This window comes from Entelurus aequoreus, linkage group LG20 (genome assembly GCF_033978785.1).
Source record: "Entelurus aequoreus isolate RoL-2023_Sb linkage group LG20, RoL_Eaeq_v1.1, whole genome shotgun sequence".
Taxonomy (NCBI): Eukaryota; Metazoa; Chordata; class Actinopteri; order Syngnathiformes; family Syngnathidae; genus Entelurus; species Entelurus aequoreus.
In genome coordinates, this window is record NC_084750.1 from 764,028 (window position 1) to 780,772 (window position 16,745).

Genomic DNA, 16,745 nt, shown 5'->3' on the forward strand with positions numbered 1-16,745 from the left:
GCTGCTTGTAGGCTCCGCCTCTCTCTTGTCCTCATCATCTTCACTCTTCATCATCACACCAGTCAATGGCATCTTGGTGACATCAAACTCCTCCAGTCCTTCAACATGCTCTCCCTGCTGACTGATGCTGTGTTCCTCCTCTTCCTCTTTAAAGTGAGGGGATTTTGGCTCCTCTTCTTCCTTTTTAAGGTGTGGCGCCTCCTCTTCCCCTTTAACATGGAGGGTCAGTGGGTCTTCCTTTTTAAGGTGCAGGTTCTGTGGTGCCTCCTCTTCCTCTTTAAAGTGGGAGGTCAGTGTGTCTTTCTCTTCATCTTTAATGTGGGAGGGCTGCAGCTCCTCCTGCTCCATTTTGAAGCTGCACTCCTCCTGCTCTGGGAGAAGATGTTCTTCACAGACGTCTGCAAGACACACATGCTTTATAAGTGTCCAAATTTGCTTAGTCACATGAGGCATTCAGAATGTTTACATGTACTAAAGAAAAAACAAGTTATTGCATTAACTGGCTCTGAATATCCAGTTTTACATTATTTGCAGGAAAAGAAGACAAAGCTGGAGCGGGGGGGCTTTTTACTAGTGTCGTCGTATTTGTTTAATGTGGAGCCAGAAGATGTTTAAAGAGGACACGATGTATACACTTTGTTTGTTAAAATGCCTTTTTGACGGCATTGCAAAAATGACTCAATGTGTCAAGTTCTATCTTTGATTAATTCTTAAAATGTTGGCTATTTAATAGTTTGTATGATTAATCTTATGATACCTCCGCATTGTTGCCTGTCTGCGTGTGTGAGTGTGTGTGTGTGTGTGTGTGTGTATGTGTGTGTGTGTGTGTGTGTTCTTGTATTTCTACCCGTCTTGTGACATTAACAAGGAAAAGTTCCTTCCATATGAGGACCGGTGAACAAGTTAGGACATAAATCATGGTCCCAATACAGAAAACCATTGCATCTAATAGAGAATGTCTCATTTGCACCCCTGGTGGTAAAATCTATCAAAATTAGGGTGGTCCCAAAAAGGAGGGATTTTTCAAATTGACTGTGTGTCGGTTTTAAAAGTGCTCCCCCTGTGGTCAACATATGAAATAACAACTGTGTGTAAGAAATTGAAATGCGCCCCTTTTGGCCAAAATGTATTTAAAAAATATGTTTTTAGAGACATACTGTAATAACTTGAAGTAGATAATGAAGATTAAAAAACAATTACAAACAAAAAATTAAAATAAATGAACTAAAAGCAGTCTTTTGCTCACAATGTGTCGACTTGTTTCTTCTAAAATTGGGAAGGATTTCTCATATTATTTCTGTTTCTGTAATATTGCAATATTTTCTCGTAAAAGTATTACTTTTTTTATGTAAAAGTATTACTTTTTTTATGTAAAAGTATTACTTTTTAATGCAAAATGGCGACATTTGTCACATAAAATTCTGACTTGTATCATAATATTATCTTTTTTTTTGTTGTTCTTGTAAAATAGTGACATTTTTTTTTAGTAAAATTATGACTTTTGTCATAATTTTGCCAAGTAAAATTCAGATTGTTATTATAATATTGCCAACATTTTGCAGTGTTCTTATAAAATTGTGACTTTTGTCAAGTAACATTACGACTCTTTTCATAAAATTGCCCAAATTTTAAGCTTTTCTTGTAAAATTGCGACTGTTATTGAGTAAAATTCCCACTTTTATCATAATATTGCACAAATGTTCAGTTTTTCTTGTAAAATGTTGACCTGCGCTGAGTACAATTACGACTTTTATTATAATACTGCCAAAATTCTAAGTTTTTCTTGTGAAATTGTGACCTTTTTCTTGTAAAATTCCAACTAATTTTTCACAATAAGCTTATTTATATTTGCGTAGTATGTATGTATTATTAATGTTGTAAATACACATCTTTATATATCTAGAAAGGGTGGTCCTAAAGAGGTAAGCTTTTTTCAAAGGTCTCAAGAAGGTAACAAATACAAGAATGTGTGCGCATAAAAGTGCCTTTTTTCCGGCATTACAAATTGACGCTGCTTTAAAACGAACTTGAATTGATGTAGACACAATTTAGCTGGCTGACTTTAGCTAAAAAAATAGTTAGTTATTTTTCACAAAGCTTTATCTCACTCTTTTAGGATTAAATAAGCTCTGCTGTAAAGAAACAGCTGAAAATGTGTGATGAATTACATTGCATACATCGTATGCATGTTCAAAATAAACTGAAATTGCGCCCAGAAAAACACGAGTGATTATGTCTCGACTATTGTCGACAAATATAATTATCTACGACAAATTTTATTGTCAACATTTGTCAACTAATCTATGCAGACAAAGTACATACACTGTCTGGCCAGCTGTGTACAAACAAATCCTGAAATAATACTTTACAGATACTGTAATACAATTGTCCACGTTTTTCAGTCAGTACAAATTGGTGTCCTATTGCAGTGTTTTTCAACCACTGTGCCGCGGCACACTAGTGTACCGTGACATATTGTCTGGTGTGCCGTGGGAGATTATGTAATTTCACCTAATTGGGTTAAAAATATGTTTTGCAAACCAGTAATTATAATCCGCAAATGTGCCGTTGTTGAGTGTCTGTGCTGGTTAGAGCTCGGCAGAGTAACCGTGTAATACTCTTTCATATCAGTAGGTGGCAGCAGGTAGCTAATTGCTTTGTAGATGTCGGGAACATGGTTTGTCGTAATCACAATATGCGGGAGGCAGCGTGCCGGTAAAAAGGTATCCAATGCTTAAACCATAAATAAACAAAAGGCAAGTGCTGTTAAGAAAAGGCATTGAAGCTTAGGGAAGGCTATGCTAAACGAAGCTAAAACTGAACTGGCTGCAAAGTAAACCAAAACATAATGCTGGACGACAGCAAAGACTTACAGCATGTGGAGCAGACGGCGTCCACAAAGTACATCCGTACATGACAATCAACAACAAAATAGGAGCTCAAGACAAGAACTAAAACACAACACAGCAAAACAGCAAAAAACTCATAATAAGTCACGCCGTGATGTGACAGGTCGTGACAGTACACCTACTTTGAGACAAGAGCGATAGCGATGCATGCTTGGTCATGGTTTGAATTTGTATCCAACAATTGCGAAAAACAACTTTTTACTGTCAATATCGGCTGATGAGTTTCATTTTTTTATGTTTTCTGCTGGAGGTGTGCCTTTGCATTTTTTCAATGAAAAAAATGTGCCTTGGCTCAGAAAAGGTTGAAAAACACTGTCATATCGCATTGTTGTGTATTCCAAACTCAAACGCGTTCCGTGTTAACGTAGAAGCGAGCTTATCTCTTTCCGTAGTTGGCTTTTATGGCTAATACCGTAGTACGCTAGAAAAAGAGTTTCTCAATGTCCGCTCTTACAATAACAATGTTGCTACAGCTTGGTTATGGAACGTAAATGAAGTATCGGTGACCGGTTTTCGAATGCATATTTAAAGGGATTTAGAGGTAGAATTGATTGCTAATATTAGCTGCTCTGCTAGCCACCAAAATCGACCCGATTTGTATATATGTTGAAAAGCAAAAAAAAAAAAAAAGGTCTTCTTGTCTCTCTTAATGATTATATTTGTCAAACTTTGTAAAACACTTCTGCATGGACCAAATGAAATGTTGGCTTTTATTGTCGTCGAATACGGCTGTATCATACACGCACATGCACATAAAAAGGAGTCCCAGAGACGTCGACAATGATTTACATTGTAAAATGTGCAACATTATCTCATGTTTTTAAAGGCCTACTGAAACCCACTACTACCGACCACGCAGTCTGATAGTTTATATATCAATGATGAAATCTTAACATTATAACACATGCCAATACGGCCGGGTTAACTTATAAAGTGACATTTTAAATTTGCTGCTAAACTTCCGGTTCGAAACGCCTCTGAGGATGACGTATGCGCGTGACGTAGACCGGCGAACACGGGTATGCCTTCCACATTGAAGCCAATACGAAAAAGCTCTGTTTTCATTTCATAATTCCACAGTATTCTGGACATCTGGGTTCGTGAATCTGTTTCAATCATGTTCATTGCATTATGGAGAAGGAAGCTGAGCAAGCAAAGAAGAAAGTTGTCGGTGCGAAATGGACGTATTTTTCGAACGTAGTCAGCCACAACAGTACACAGCCGGCGCTTCTTTGTTTACATTCCCGAAAGATGCAGTCAAGATGGAAGAACTCGGATAACAGAGACTCTAACCAGGAGGACTTTTGACTTCGATACACAGACGCCTGTAGAGAACTGGGACAACACAGACTCTTACCAGGATTACTTTGATTTGGATGACAAAGACGCAGACGTGCTACTGTGAGTATGCAGCTTTGGCTTCTAAACATTTGTTCGCTTGACCGTATGTGCGCAACTTTTTTTTGCGTATGTACGTAACTTTTTTCAAATATATAAGCTTTATGAACCTTGGGTTAGGTGAACGGTCTTTTGGGCTGAGTGATTGTGTGTGTTGATCAGGTGTTTGAATTGTATTGGCGTGTTCTATGGAGCTAGGAGCTAGCATAGGAGCTAGGAGCTAGCATAACACGTACCGTACCGTACGTGCGCGTCACGTACGTAACTTTTTAAAAATATATAAGCTTTATGAACCTTGGGTTAGGTGAACGGTCTTTTGGGCTGAGTGATTGTGTGTGTTGATCAGGTGTTTGAATTGTATTGGCGTGTTCTATGGAGCTAGGAGCTAGCAGAGGAGCTAGGAGCTAGCATAACAAACACGCAGGTGTTTTTATGCAGGATTAATTTGTGGCATGTTAAATATAAGCCTGGTTGTCGCTTTCTCGGTCCGAATCTCTCTCACTTCATGCGGCCATCATTGTAAACAATAGGGAACTTTGCGTATATGTTCAACTGACTACGTCACGCTACTTCCGGTAGGGGCAAGCCTTTTTTTTTATCAGATACCAAAAGTTGCAATCTTTATCGTCGTTGTTCTATACTAAATCCTTTCAGCAAAAATATGGCAATATCGCGAAATGATCAAGTATGACACATAGAATAGATCTGCTATCCCCGTTTAAATAAAAAAAAATTCATTTCAGTAGGCCTTTAATGTGTATATTAATGTGCTTTCATTTGTGTGCTTTCCTTTAGAGCAGGGGTGTCAAACGTACGGCCCGAGGGCCGGATTAGGCCCGCACACAGGTTTTTTCCGGCCCGCGGTATGAGTTTGCTAAGTATAAAAATTAACCTGAAATGTTTTAATGAAAGAAACCGCTCTTCTAAATGTGTCCACTAGATGTCGCAATAGCAATTCTTTGTATCTTTATAGATGATGAGGAAAATGATCAAACTACATAAATAACATACTGTAGTTTGATTTTAATATATTTTCTTTATCTTGATAGATTGAAAATTAACACCAATGAGTTGACTGATGAACATTATCACATAATTTATTCAGAGAATATAAATAACGACAAATAAAGATAGAACACTATTAACCGCAACATGTAAGTGTAAAAAAACCAACAACATTATGATTTGTACAATTTCAGGATGTGCTTGTTCTATTTTTGAACAAAGAAAATCATCTGAAGTCATCTTTATTTTTAAGTTATCGTGCCGTGATTTTACCAGTCTGGCCCACGTGGGAGTAGATTTTTCTCCATGTGGCCCCCCATCTAAAATGAGTTTGACACCCCTGCTTTAGACTAACTTCATTTTGGATAACATCAATAAATAATTTGTTGTTCATCTTGAAGGAATGTTTACTTATCTGCCAAATTACATTTGAAAATGTAACAAAAATACATCATGTAACAAGAAAATATTATATTGATACTAATAAAATTTTTTAAAAAAGCCCCTTAGCAATTATGCAAATTAGATGACGAATGCTTAATACTGCTGCGCCGCCGACAATGCCGTTGTTCTAGAAGGACATTGATGTTACCTGCACTTTATGTAACATGCATCCAGAGACTGTTTACCACCTGTTTTGGACTTGTGAAAGCACTCCGTCACTATGGCAGGGCATCTGTCGCTTCATCCTGGACAATATTCATGACAAATTTGTGCTTTGTTTTAAAGATGTGCTATTTGGAATTACACTGTATGAAAAAACTATTTGAAAATTATTTTTACCTTTGCAACCTCATTATACTATTGGCTAAGTTTTATATTCATAAATGTAAGTTTCTCAATACCCGACCTGTTTTTGTGCCGTTAAAAAAGAATTAGAACTCAACGTTAAAACACTCTCTACCTCTAACAACTAAAAAGCTGTAAAAAGGATGATGCTGTGTTCCAAATTTAAATTATTTACTGAACTTGTGTGAGCCTATGGCTTTGCACTTTGTTACATATATATATTTTGCATTCTATTTTAGTTACTTTATTGAGTTTACAACCCCCTGGCACTGTTTTGTACTGTTTTGGTACTTATTTTGATTATTATTATTTCTCAATTCTTTGTTAATGTTGCAGTTTATAAATACAGATTTATAAGATAAATAGAAAAATGCAGTTGTTCTAATTATCCATCCATCCATTTTCTACCGCTTGTCCCATTTTGGGATATTATATAATCCATCCATCCATCCATTTTCTACCGCTTGTCCCTGTTGGGGTTGCGGGGGATGCTGTAGCCTATCTCAGCTGCATTCGGGCGGAAGGCAGTGTACACCCTGGACAAGTCGCCATCTCATCGCAGTGCCAACACAGATAGACAGACAACATTCAATATATTATTAATTGATTGTGTGCAAATTAAAATATAATTTTATTTCGATGACCAACTATTTTTCTTTCACTTCTTGACAATGCTCCTGTGTGATGTCATGTTTTGAATGCATGCATCAAACTGTGAGCGTATTTCCTGTCCCTGCAGAGTTCCTGATATCCATCTTTCTAACACTAGAAAACATTTCTCCAACATTCTCATCGTTGCTATTTCGCACATTTTCCCACAATCACGATACTTTATACTCACACTTGATCTCTGCTTAGCGATGTGTTGATCACACGGGCGTCTCTTTGTTAGCAGCTAACAAGCTAAGCTAGCCAGGAAGCTAAGCTAGCAAGCAAGCTGAGAAGAGAAGCTTCAAAGTTCACGGAGACGAGTTGAGTTCATCCTGACACGAACAATTCATAAAGTTTGGTTTTTAAATTGATGGACGAATACGTATGAAGGTAAAAAAAAATGAAGGAAATGATGCAGCCTTAGAGTACACACTGCTACGTTGCATGGCATAGACATATTATACGGTTACGCAGCATCGAGCGCTACTGCCTACTGGCGCTGACGAGATGCGGGACCGCCATCTTGGAGTGGTGATCCGGGACCCCTGCAGTAATTAATAACAGTATGCTAGTGTGATACACTCAAAACGAGACCACCATTTCAGCTTTAAGAACTATCTTGATAACTGATGATTATTTATAATGTGGATTATTTTATTTTTCAAATAATATTACGGTCTGATATTGTTGTGAGGACCGGGAGTAATTATTGCCATATTTGGTGTGAAACAAAACAATACTGGGGAAGCGGAACCTAAGTTGTAGTCCCCACTTGGCGCGCCGGACTTTTATGGTTAAGGGCACTTCCCCCTCCCTGCAAGACGGATGTCGGAAGAAGAAAGAAACATCTTCGGTGCGTCATTCCTGTGTTATAGTGATGGGTTGATGAGGCCTCATGAAGCGTTTCGACACATTGCAAAACTGTATTGATACTGTGTCGATACTGTGTCACTAAATACTGACATCTGCTGGACATTAAAAATCCCTACAGGCAACCTATGGACCGACTCAACAGACACTGATTTTATGACCTAGTATATACAATAATATAAACCAAGTCATTGTATTTCATTTAGGATTATTTAATATCTTCATTTAAATAAAAATATATTTTTATCTTTTTTAGATACAGTCAAATAATGTGGACATGTATCATGACTAGGATGGTAGAAGGTGGGGATTGAACCCCAGTAACCGATTGCTGGCACGGCCACGCTACCAACTTCGCCACGCCGTCATTCCTGTACATTCTCTAGTAACGTAGTGATGGGTCCTGCAACACAGATGCATCGGCGCATGCGTCGAGCTCATAGAGCGAAACCCTGTGTCGGTGCGCGTACCGCTTTTAGAAAGTCACGTGACCGATCATGAGCTGCTTTGGTCACGTGACCGATACGCGAACTGTATCGCACTGACGCCTCCTCTGTGCCCTGTGAGCAACATTCCCTCTAAGGTGCGCGCCTGCGCAATTGTGCAGTGCTCAAGCGTCCTCCGCGCACACCGTGCGCCGCACAGCCAATATATGCCGCGCACCAAATCAAACCCATCTGAATTCTAAACAAAATAAACACATTTATTCTGTATAATTTTGAAATGCAACTTTGAGTGACAGTGACAACAAGCGGCCCTAATGGTGTTCGTCAACAACACGCATTGCGCCGCTTCCTAATAAACAGTTTGACGCGCAGGCGTCAGTGCGATACAGTTCATGAGCGGTCACGTGACCAGAACAGCTCATGAGCGGTCACGTGACCAAAACAGCTCGTGTTCGGTCACGTGACTTTCTAAAAGCGATACGCGCACCGACACAGGGTATCGCTCTATGAGCTCGACGCATGCGCCGATGCATCGGTGTTGCCGGACCCATCACTACTGTGTTATTATTTACCTGCTTTTCAGGTTGGTACACGGTGATAATCACACCCATGTTTATTTTCACGAATGAATGTTTGACAAGCTTTGTGTCGGATTGTAGATGTGGAATGTCGAGTGAATCATTTTGTTTGAAAGTCCTTTGTTGAGATGTCGTAGCAAACGGCCGTGTTTAAAATGGCCGCGGCCGTTCGCCAAACAATATTGTGGAAACACACACAGCAGGCCTCCAATTTTAACTTTTTAAGGTCAAGCCTTAAAGGAGGGCTCATATTTTAGGGCACCAAGGCAAACATCACTTTCTTTCGAGGCAGGACATGTGTATATATATATATATATATATATATATATATATATATATATATATATATATGTATATATGTATATGTATGTATGTATGTATGTATATATATATATATATATATATATATATATATATATATATATATATATATATATATATATATATATATATATGTATGTATATATATTTATGTATGTATGTATATATATTTATGTATGTATGTATATATATTTATGTATATATATATATATATATATATATATATATATATATATATATATAAATATACACATATATATATATTTATGTATATATATATATATATACACATATATATATGTATGTATATATTTATGTATATATATATATATATATATATATATATATATATATATATATATATATACATATATATATATATTTATGTATATATTTATGTGTATATATATATATGTATATATATATATATTTATGTATATGTATATATATATAAATGTATGTATATTTATATAAATATATGTATATATAATATACATATATGTATATATTATATTATTTATATATATATATATATATATATATATATATATATATATATATATATATATATATATATATATATATATATATATATATATATATATATACAATAGATAAAAAATAGTGTTCACATAGGAGATCTAGGGCGGCCAATTATGGCCAAAGTAATACTGATTGTTAGGTAAAGCATTGTTGTGGTGTGAACGTAATACCATTATGTCATTTGTAATGTCTAATAAAAGACTATAGATAAACGTTATCCATATATTTAAAGCCAAATATTCCTTTTTTTTAATCCTTTAATAATATCAACTTGTCATCTTTTTGTCATGATATGATGCCTTTATCTCTATTTTAACATTTTGATAGAGGGAGGTTTTTTTAAATTATTATTTATTTAAGTTATGTACATTAATATGTACATGTAGATGATGTATCGGGACAGATCCATTAAGAGTTTGAGCAGAAATATGTCATATAGGAATTAACTATACACAATAAAACATGAACAAAATGATGTGTCACATGAATGATTTTTGAAGTAACACCTTTGTGACATGAAAAAAACACAAGCAATAAAAAAAAAAGGTGTTTACTTGTTGATATCGGAAATAAAACACAAAGCAGTTTGGCTAACGAAAATGAAGTCTAATAAACAAGCTCTGTTCTTCTCCAACGCCTCCCTAGTGTTTCAGTACAACAGTTTGTCCAACAAAACCTCTCACATCGAATACACAATCTTCACAGCCTGCGTCCAGTTCGATGAGATGACAAAACATTTGAGCTAGTATTGATGTTATTTGAACACTGATACAGTTTGCAGTTAAATAAAGCAGGAGTGAACATCTCAGTAAACAAAGTAAATAATTTATAAACAAGTTGTGACAAGGCTCACGACACATCGCCTGCTGCAAAACATGAAATAGTTTTCTCCTTCACTGTATACTTTTGGTGTGGGGACAAGTGCGTCTGTCTCCAATCATGTCCACACTTGTCTCCATCTAAACACAGCAGTACACTCTTAAACGCACGCCAGGAAGTGGGGGAAAATTACGTTAAACCAAGCGCTTGGCTCCGTTTACTCCGAGGGGAAATCTCCGTAGCAAAGTCTGTGTCGTTGGCCCGCCATGATTATCAAGCCAAACGACGCTAGTGCGCATGCGCCTGACTTTTTGTTGCGGGAAATGCATTAATAAATGACAGGTTTTCGGTAATTAAAAAATGAAGTGGTATTACTAACCGTCTGGAATTTTATCGCAAATTATCATTATACCGTTTATTGTATCCCTCGTCCACTAACAAGGAAAAAGTCAAGGGCGGTCACGGCTTGTTCTTGCCGCAAATGTTGGTCAATTTTTGGGGCATTTCGGCGAAAGACGAGGGCGGTCGCGGCATTTGCCGTGGTTAAATTCAAGCCCTGACACAGCATAGAGATAATGATTATGTTTACTTCGGCCCTAAAATATATATATGAAACTGTTATTCATGTAATTTAAAGGCTGACAAAGTTACTTGTAAAGTATAAGATAAGTGCTAATATGATATTCGACGTATGCTGTGGACAAATCCTTCACCGTAGTTTAGGTCTGTTTACTGTAAATTCCCAGGGTACTGTGTTTAATGTCTTTAATAAGAGAACCCGGTTGTCTTTGAATGTCTATTAATATTGTGTTAAAAGCCTAAGGATGTTTATGGTGTAATGTCACCTATATTACACAGGCACAAAACTGTATTTAATTGCACTATGCGAAATAGCTTTATAAAAATCCAGCAAATACACTGAAAACAGGAACTTCAACTTGAAACAATGTTAATTTGGATAAGTAGTTTATATGTGTATTTGAATGTGCGTGGGCAGAATTATTACATATAGACCTTACTGTGTGTTGTATATTATTTAAGATTGAAGACATTCACGGCGTAAAGTTTAGACGTTATTGTCGGTAGTGCATAATGTCAAAATGAGGGTACTTTTCACAGGTTTGAACAAGAAATACAGTAATTACCTTGAAATACCTTTCTATACTGAACTTTTTTTCTTTCCTTACTTTTGTGAGTGCCAAAACTGTTTCAGGGTTGATCAGGTGTGTGACCAGCCGTAGCGCTTATGCTGACAGGCGATTCAGATGCACGTTTTTCAAAATAAAGCAGAGGAAAATTTTTACAATATTTGAGATGTTTTTCAGACTAATTATTGCCAATAGCGCATAAATAATAGACTATATACAGTAAGTCCATTCATACAATATATTACTTAAATTTGTTTTCATTAAAACAACTAATTTTTAAGGTGTGGTGGCTTTTATTTTGCCGTGGCGGTGCGCCACAATCATCCACATCTGGAAGGGTGGTCCCCTAATCTGGGTCCCTTCTTTTTCCCTAGCTGGAGTGTTTTTTAGTTTTTCCTTGCCCATATGTAGCTTTAGATCAGGAGATGTCGTTGTGCGCTAACCCACATGAAGTGCACATACATGTAAGAATCATGGAAACCAACATAACATCTGATTTTAAATCCTTTCCTCCTTCAACATCTCTCCACTGCTCAAAATAAACTCCAATATTTACTCTAGTTGGAGTCAAAGTCATCTTTATAGTCCATTTTCAACATGTGCTGGACATGCAGGGAAATAAAAACGTTTCTCATTCTTTCCTTTTATATTCAAAATATAAAGGATAAAATAAAGTAAAAATACAGATACACGCAATATACAAAAAAAATTGCATTTTGAAAACGTATAAGCATTTTGAGAAAAAAAAGCATCCACAAGTACATAATGTGCAAGATGTGTATCTAAAAAACAACAATAAATGTGCATGAACTTGGATGTAGCACAATAAAAATAAGGCAAATTCAGTTTATCAAAAATAAATATGAGACATTCAGTGGGGGCATAGAGAGACACACAAGTGTAGTTTAAAAACAATCTATGTTCACATAAAAACATTCACCGCTGTCATTCACATTGTGTCCAAGCAGAAAAGCTGACTTGATGTCATCATAACACATCTTTTAACAATATAGTGATATATTACATGTACAATCATGTGTACTTTATATTGAACATCAATATAGTGATACATTACATGAATAATCATGCATACTTTATATTTAGCATCAATATAAATATATATTACATGTACAACCATGTATACTTTATATTTAACATCAATATAGTGATATTTTACATGTACAATCATGTGTACCGGTACTTTATATTTAACATCAATATAGTGATATATTACATATACGATCATGTGTACATTATATTTAACACCAATATAGTGATTTATTACATGTACACTAATGTGTACTTTATATTTAACATCAGTATAGTGATATATTACATGTACAATCATGTGTACTTTATATTTAACATCGATATAGTGATATATTACATGTACAATCATGTGTACATTATATTTGAAATGACAGTACACTTACACGGAGGACACTGTTGTTTCCTGTGTGTGTTATAAGACTCACACATGCATGTCTGCTGCTGGACAAAATGAAAGCAACACTAAATAACTTCATGTTCTGTTGTTAAATAATCTTTAGAACTTGAGATAATGTTGCACATTGTACAATGTATGTGCACACATGTTACATACATGTACATGTGGAAGTATTTTAGGATATGATAGACTTTATTTATCCCACAATGGGATAATTATCTGTTCGCAGTGCAGATACAAAAGTCTGCCAAAATAAGGGGAAAAAACACATGAAAACAAGAGAGAAACATTTTAGAAAATGGAAGACAAAAACACGTTTTTTTTTTAATGCATTTTAACTCGTAAATAAACGTTAGTAAAAGTCAGCTTATAATGTAGTCAATGGGAGTCCCCCTATTCTGCATATAAAGCATTCTAAAAAACATCCAAAGACCTCCAACATTTTTTATACATGTTACAAGTATAGATGTAATAATATAAACAGATGCAGCTTTAGTGAAACACTAAGCATCATGTAGCAGTATTGTTAAGTGCTAAACAAGATATACAAACTATCAACATAATGAAACCATTTTTATAAACTCATTTTTAAAGTGTGGCGACTTTTAGTTTGCCATAATCAATTACTTTATGGGGAAAGCCTGCAGGTTAGAGGCATGATTTATAATCTAGAATTAACTTTTCATTAATTTAGAGGCTATCATGAAGCACCGGTGCAATGGATGCAGAGTGGATACGGTTAATAATGTGAGAGTCCAGTCTATAGTGGGGCCAGCAGGGGATCCTCTTGCATGTAGACACGTCGAGGCGCAGAGACATTACAGAACCGATGCAAAAGGAGTGGTCACCCCGGGTCCTGACTTCATGTGAAAGTCCAGTCTATAGTGGGGACAGTATGGAGACAAGTTAGCAGCGCATAGACGTCCCCAACTGATGCAAATAGGAGTGGTCCATTCTGGGTCCCGACTTGCAAAATTTTGCCTATCGTAAATGGAGCCATTTTTACACACAGCTTCAAAAGTAAAACACAAGTTTAATTTGAATGTGTGGCAAATATCACATCATATTTGCTAAAATGGTCTCTTAAACCACTATTACAAACAAATGCAGCTAGGTTCTGGTATTCTGAAAAGTAGGTTTTGTCCTGTTCTGTGTACTGTTCTGTCGCTTCTGTCATTCCCCGATATACTGTATGGTTATGACATCGCATCTTGAATACCAACATGAGATCCTTAATGACATTATCAGAACATATGCAGGACAATGTCTCATGTGACTGGGTAAATCAGTTTTTTTTCTAAAGCATATGTTTGTGTTCTTGTGAAGAACATCTCCCTGAGCAGCAGGAGTGGACCTCAACGATGGAGCAGGATGAGCCCCAACTTTTCTATATTAAAGAGGAAGAGGAGATGCCCCCACAAATAAAACAGGAAGCGCAGGAGCCAAAGCAACCCCACATTAAAGAGGAGGAGGAGCCCCATAATTGTTGCATTAAGGAGGAAAATGAGTCACAGCCCACTCCCACGTTACAGAGAAAGATAAGTCATAACTCCCCCCACATTAAAGAGGAGTCTCAGCCACCCCACTTTAAAGAAGAGGAGGAGGAACACAGCATCAGTCAGGAGGGAGAGCATCTTGAAGGACTGGAGGAGGTTGATGTCACCAAGATGCCAGTGACTGGTGTGATTGTGAAGAGTGACGATGATGAGGTCAAAGGTGAAAGTGAGGAGAAGAGAGAGGTGGAGCCTCCAAGCAGCAGCTCAACTGATGGAGACCACTGTGGAGGATCACAAGCAGACAACCTCTTAGCTCCACTATCCGATAGTGACGACACAACTTCACACTCCCCTGACACTGATGATGAAGACTCTAAAGCTGATAAGACATGTCACACTGACAACACGCGCTTTACATGTTCTCACTGTGACAAAACGTTTAATCACCAAAGTTATCTGAAAGTACACATGAGAAGACACACTGGAGAAATACCCTTTTCTTGTTCAATCTGTGGAAAAGGTTTTACACAAAGACAGTGTTTGAAAAAACACACAAGAATACACACTGGAGAAAAACCTTTTTTCTGTTCAATCTGCGGTAAAGGTTTTGTACAAAGTCACGATTTGAAGAGACACACGAGAACACACACTGGAGAAAAACCATATTCCTGTGCAAGCTGCAAAAAAATATTTTCTGACCGATCAGCACTAGTTAAACACACAAGAACACACACTGGCGAAAAAACTGTTGCATGCTCAGACTGCAACAAAAGCTTTTGTGGCCGATCAAATCTTGCCGCTCACATGAGAATACACACCGGAGAGAAACCTTTTTCCTGTTCAGTCTGTGGTAAAGATTTTACTCAAAGGCAGCATTTGATAACACACACGAGAACACACACTGGAGAAAAACCTTTTTTCTGCTCAGAATGTGGTAGAGAATTTGGACAAAACAAAGTGCTGAAAGAACACATGAAAATACATACCGGAGAAAAACCTTTTCCTTGTTCAGTCTGCGATAAAGTTTTTGTACGGAGACAATATTTAAAAGTACACATGAAAATGCACACTGGAGAAAAAACGTTGTCTTGTTCAATATGCGGTAAAAGTTTTAAAGATGCCAACTGTTTGAAAATTCACATGGAAATGCACACTGGACAAAAACCTTTTACCTGTTCAATCTGCTGTAAGCATTTTATGCGAAGACGTTATGTAAAAATTCACATGAGAACTCACACAGGAGAGAAAGTGTTGAGTTGCAGTGTGTGTGATGAAAGATTCTCTTATAAATACCAGTGTAAGAAACACAAATGTGCTGGTGAGAACAGCAGCAAATGAAGCTTCAGGATTTTAAAAACTGTTAAGACTTTGATAACTTTGAGTCTGTAACAACATCAGCACATATAAGGTGTGACATCATTGTCGTGTGGTAACACCATCCATGCATCCATTTTCTACAGCTTGTCCCTTTCAAACTTGTTAATATGCTTTTACCATTTATGGGTTAGATATTTTAAATAGATGCTTTTTAAGTCGAGTACATGCATTAATATACAACATTGTGTACTTTGTTTTAATTGAACAGCATTTTGACCTAAAAGGTCTGAGTAAACAGTACAAAACCTATGTGACATACAATAATCATGTTTTGTGTGTATAGATATTCATAATTCACTTTTATACTTATGTACAGTGATGATTTACTGTATATAGAGTTTTGAAATAATAAAGTATTATATATTACAGCCCTTTGAGACACTTGTGACCCTTTGAGACAGTTGTGATTAAGGGCTATATAAATAAACATTGATTGATTGATTGATTTTCATTTATATGAATTACATATTTGTTTTACATTTGTTCATACCTTTGCCTTTGAGTACACATAAATCCCTTTTAGTTCATATTTATTGGTTCACATCTGAAACATCTTCTGGACCACTTCTAGAAGCACATTATTTTTTACTTCATACATCATTTTAGCAGTTGTATTTTATAGAAGATAATTTACTTTTAAAATGTGTGACTTTATGAATCATTTGTTGGGTCTTGATAATCAATTCCATTATCTGTATTACTCTTTGTAAAATGAACATTGTTTTAAATGTATTTCCACAGACCTTTATGCAATAAGTAATGTATGCTTCAACTAAAGTTGGTTACAATAACTGTAGTTAATATTTGTTATGTATGTTGTTTGTTCTATTTTATATTGCAGACATTGTTGAATATGTTGTTATTTATATAATTTAAATGTAGTTTCCATCTTAGCTAATCTATACTAACTTCCAAAAATGTGTTTGCCTTTACTCTTTTTATTTCTAT

General features: G+C 36.1%; 2 protein-coding genes across 2 annotated transcripts in view; one reads left to right on the forward strand and one right to left on the reverse strand.

Moving 5' to 3' along the window:
* LOC133635781 (gastrula zinc finger protein XlCGF28.1-like) overlaps positions 1–7,267 on the reverse strand; it is an 8,494-nt gene extending 1,227 nt beyond the window's left edge. Inside the window, exons 1-2 of the mRNA XM_062029059.1 lie at positions 6,943–7,267; positions 1–398 (exon numbers count right to left, since the gene is read on the reverse strand). The exon at positions 1–398 is cut by the window's left edge and continues 1,227 nt beyond it. Coding sequence (XP_061885043.1) covers positions 1–348 — 348 coding nt within the window. The 5' untranslated portion in view covers positions 349–398; positions 6,943–7,267. The remainder of the gene's footprint in view (positions 399–6,942) is intronic.
* A 311-nt stretch (positions 7,268–7,578) lies between these two features.
* LOC133635775 (zinc finger protein OZF-like) lies at positions 7,579–16,317 on the forward strand. The gene is made up of 2 exons (XM_062029054.1): positions 7,579–7,605; positions 14,251–16,317. Exon 2 carries the CDS (start codon positions 14,286–14,288, stop codon positions 15,756–15,758), a length of 1,473 nt encoding a protein of 490 aa, XP_061885038.1. The 5' UTR covers positions 7,579–7,605; positions 14,251–14,285; the 3' UTR covers positions 15,759–16,317.
* Positions 16,318–16,745: the final 428 nt, after the last annotated feature.

What these genes read in the sequence shown, in the direction of transcription:
- LOC133635775 (XM_062029054.1), top strand. Translation starts at nt 14,286, where the DNA reads ATGGAGCAGGATGAGCCCCAACTTTTCTATATTAAAGAGGAAGAGGAG.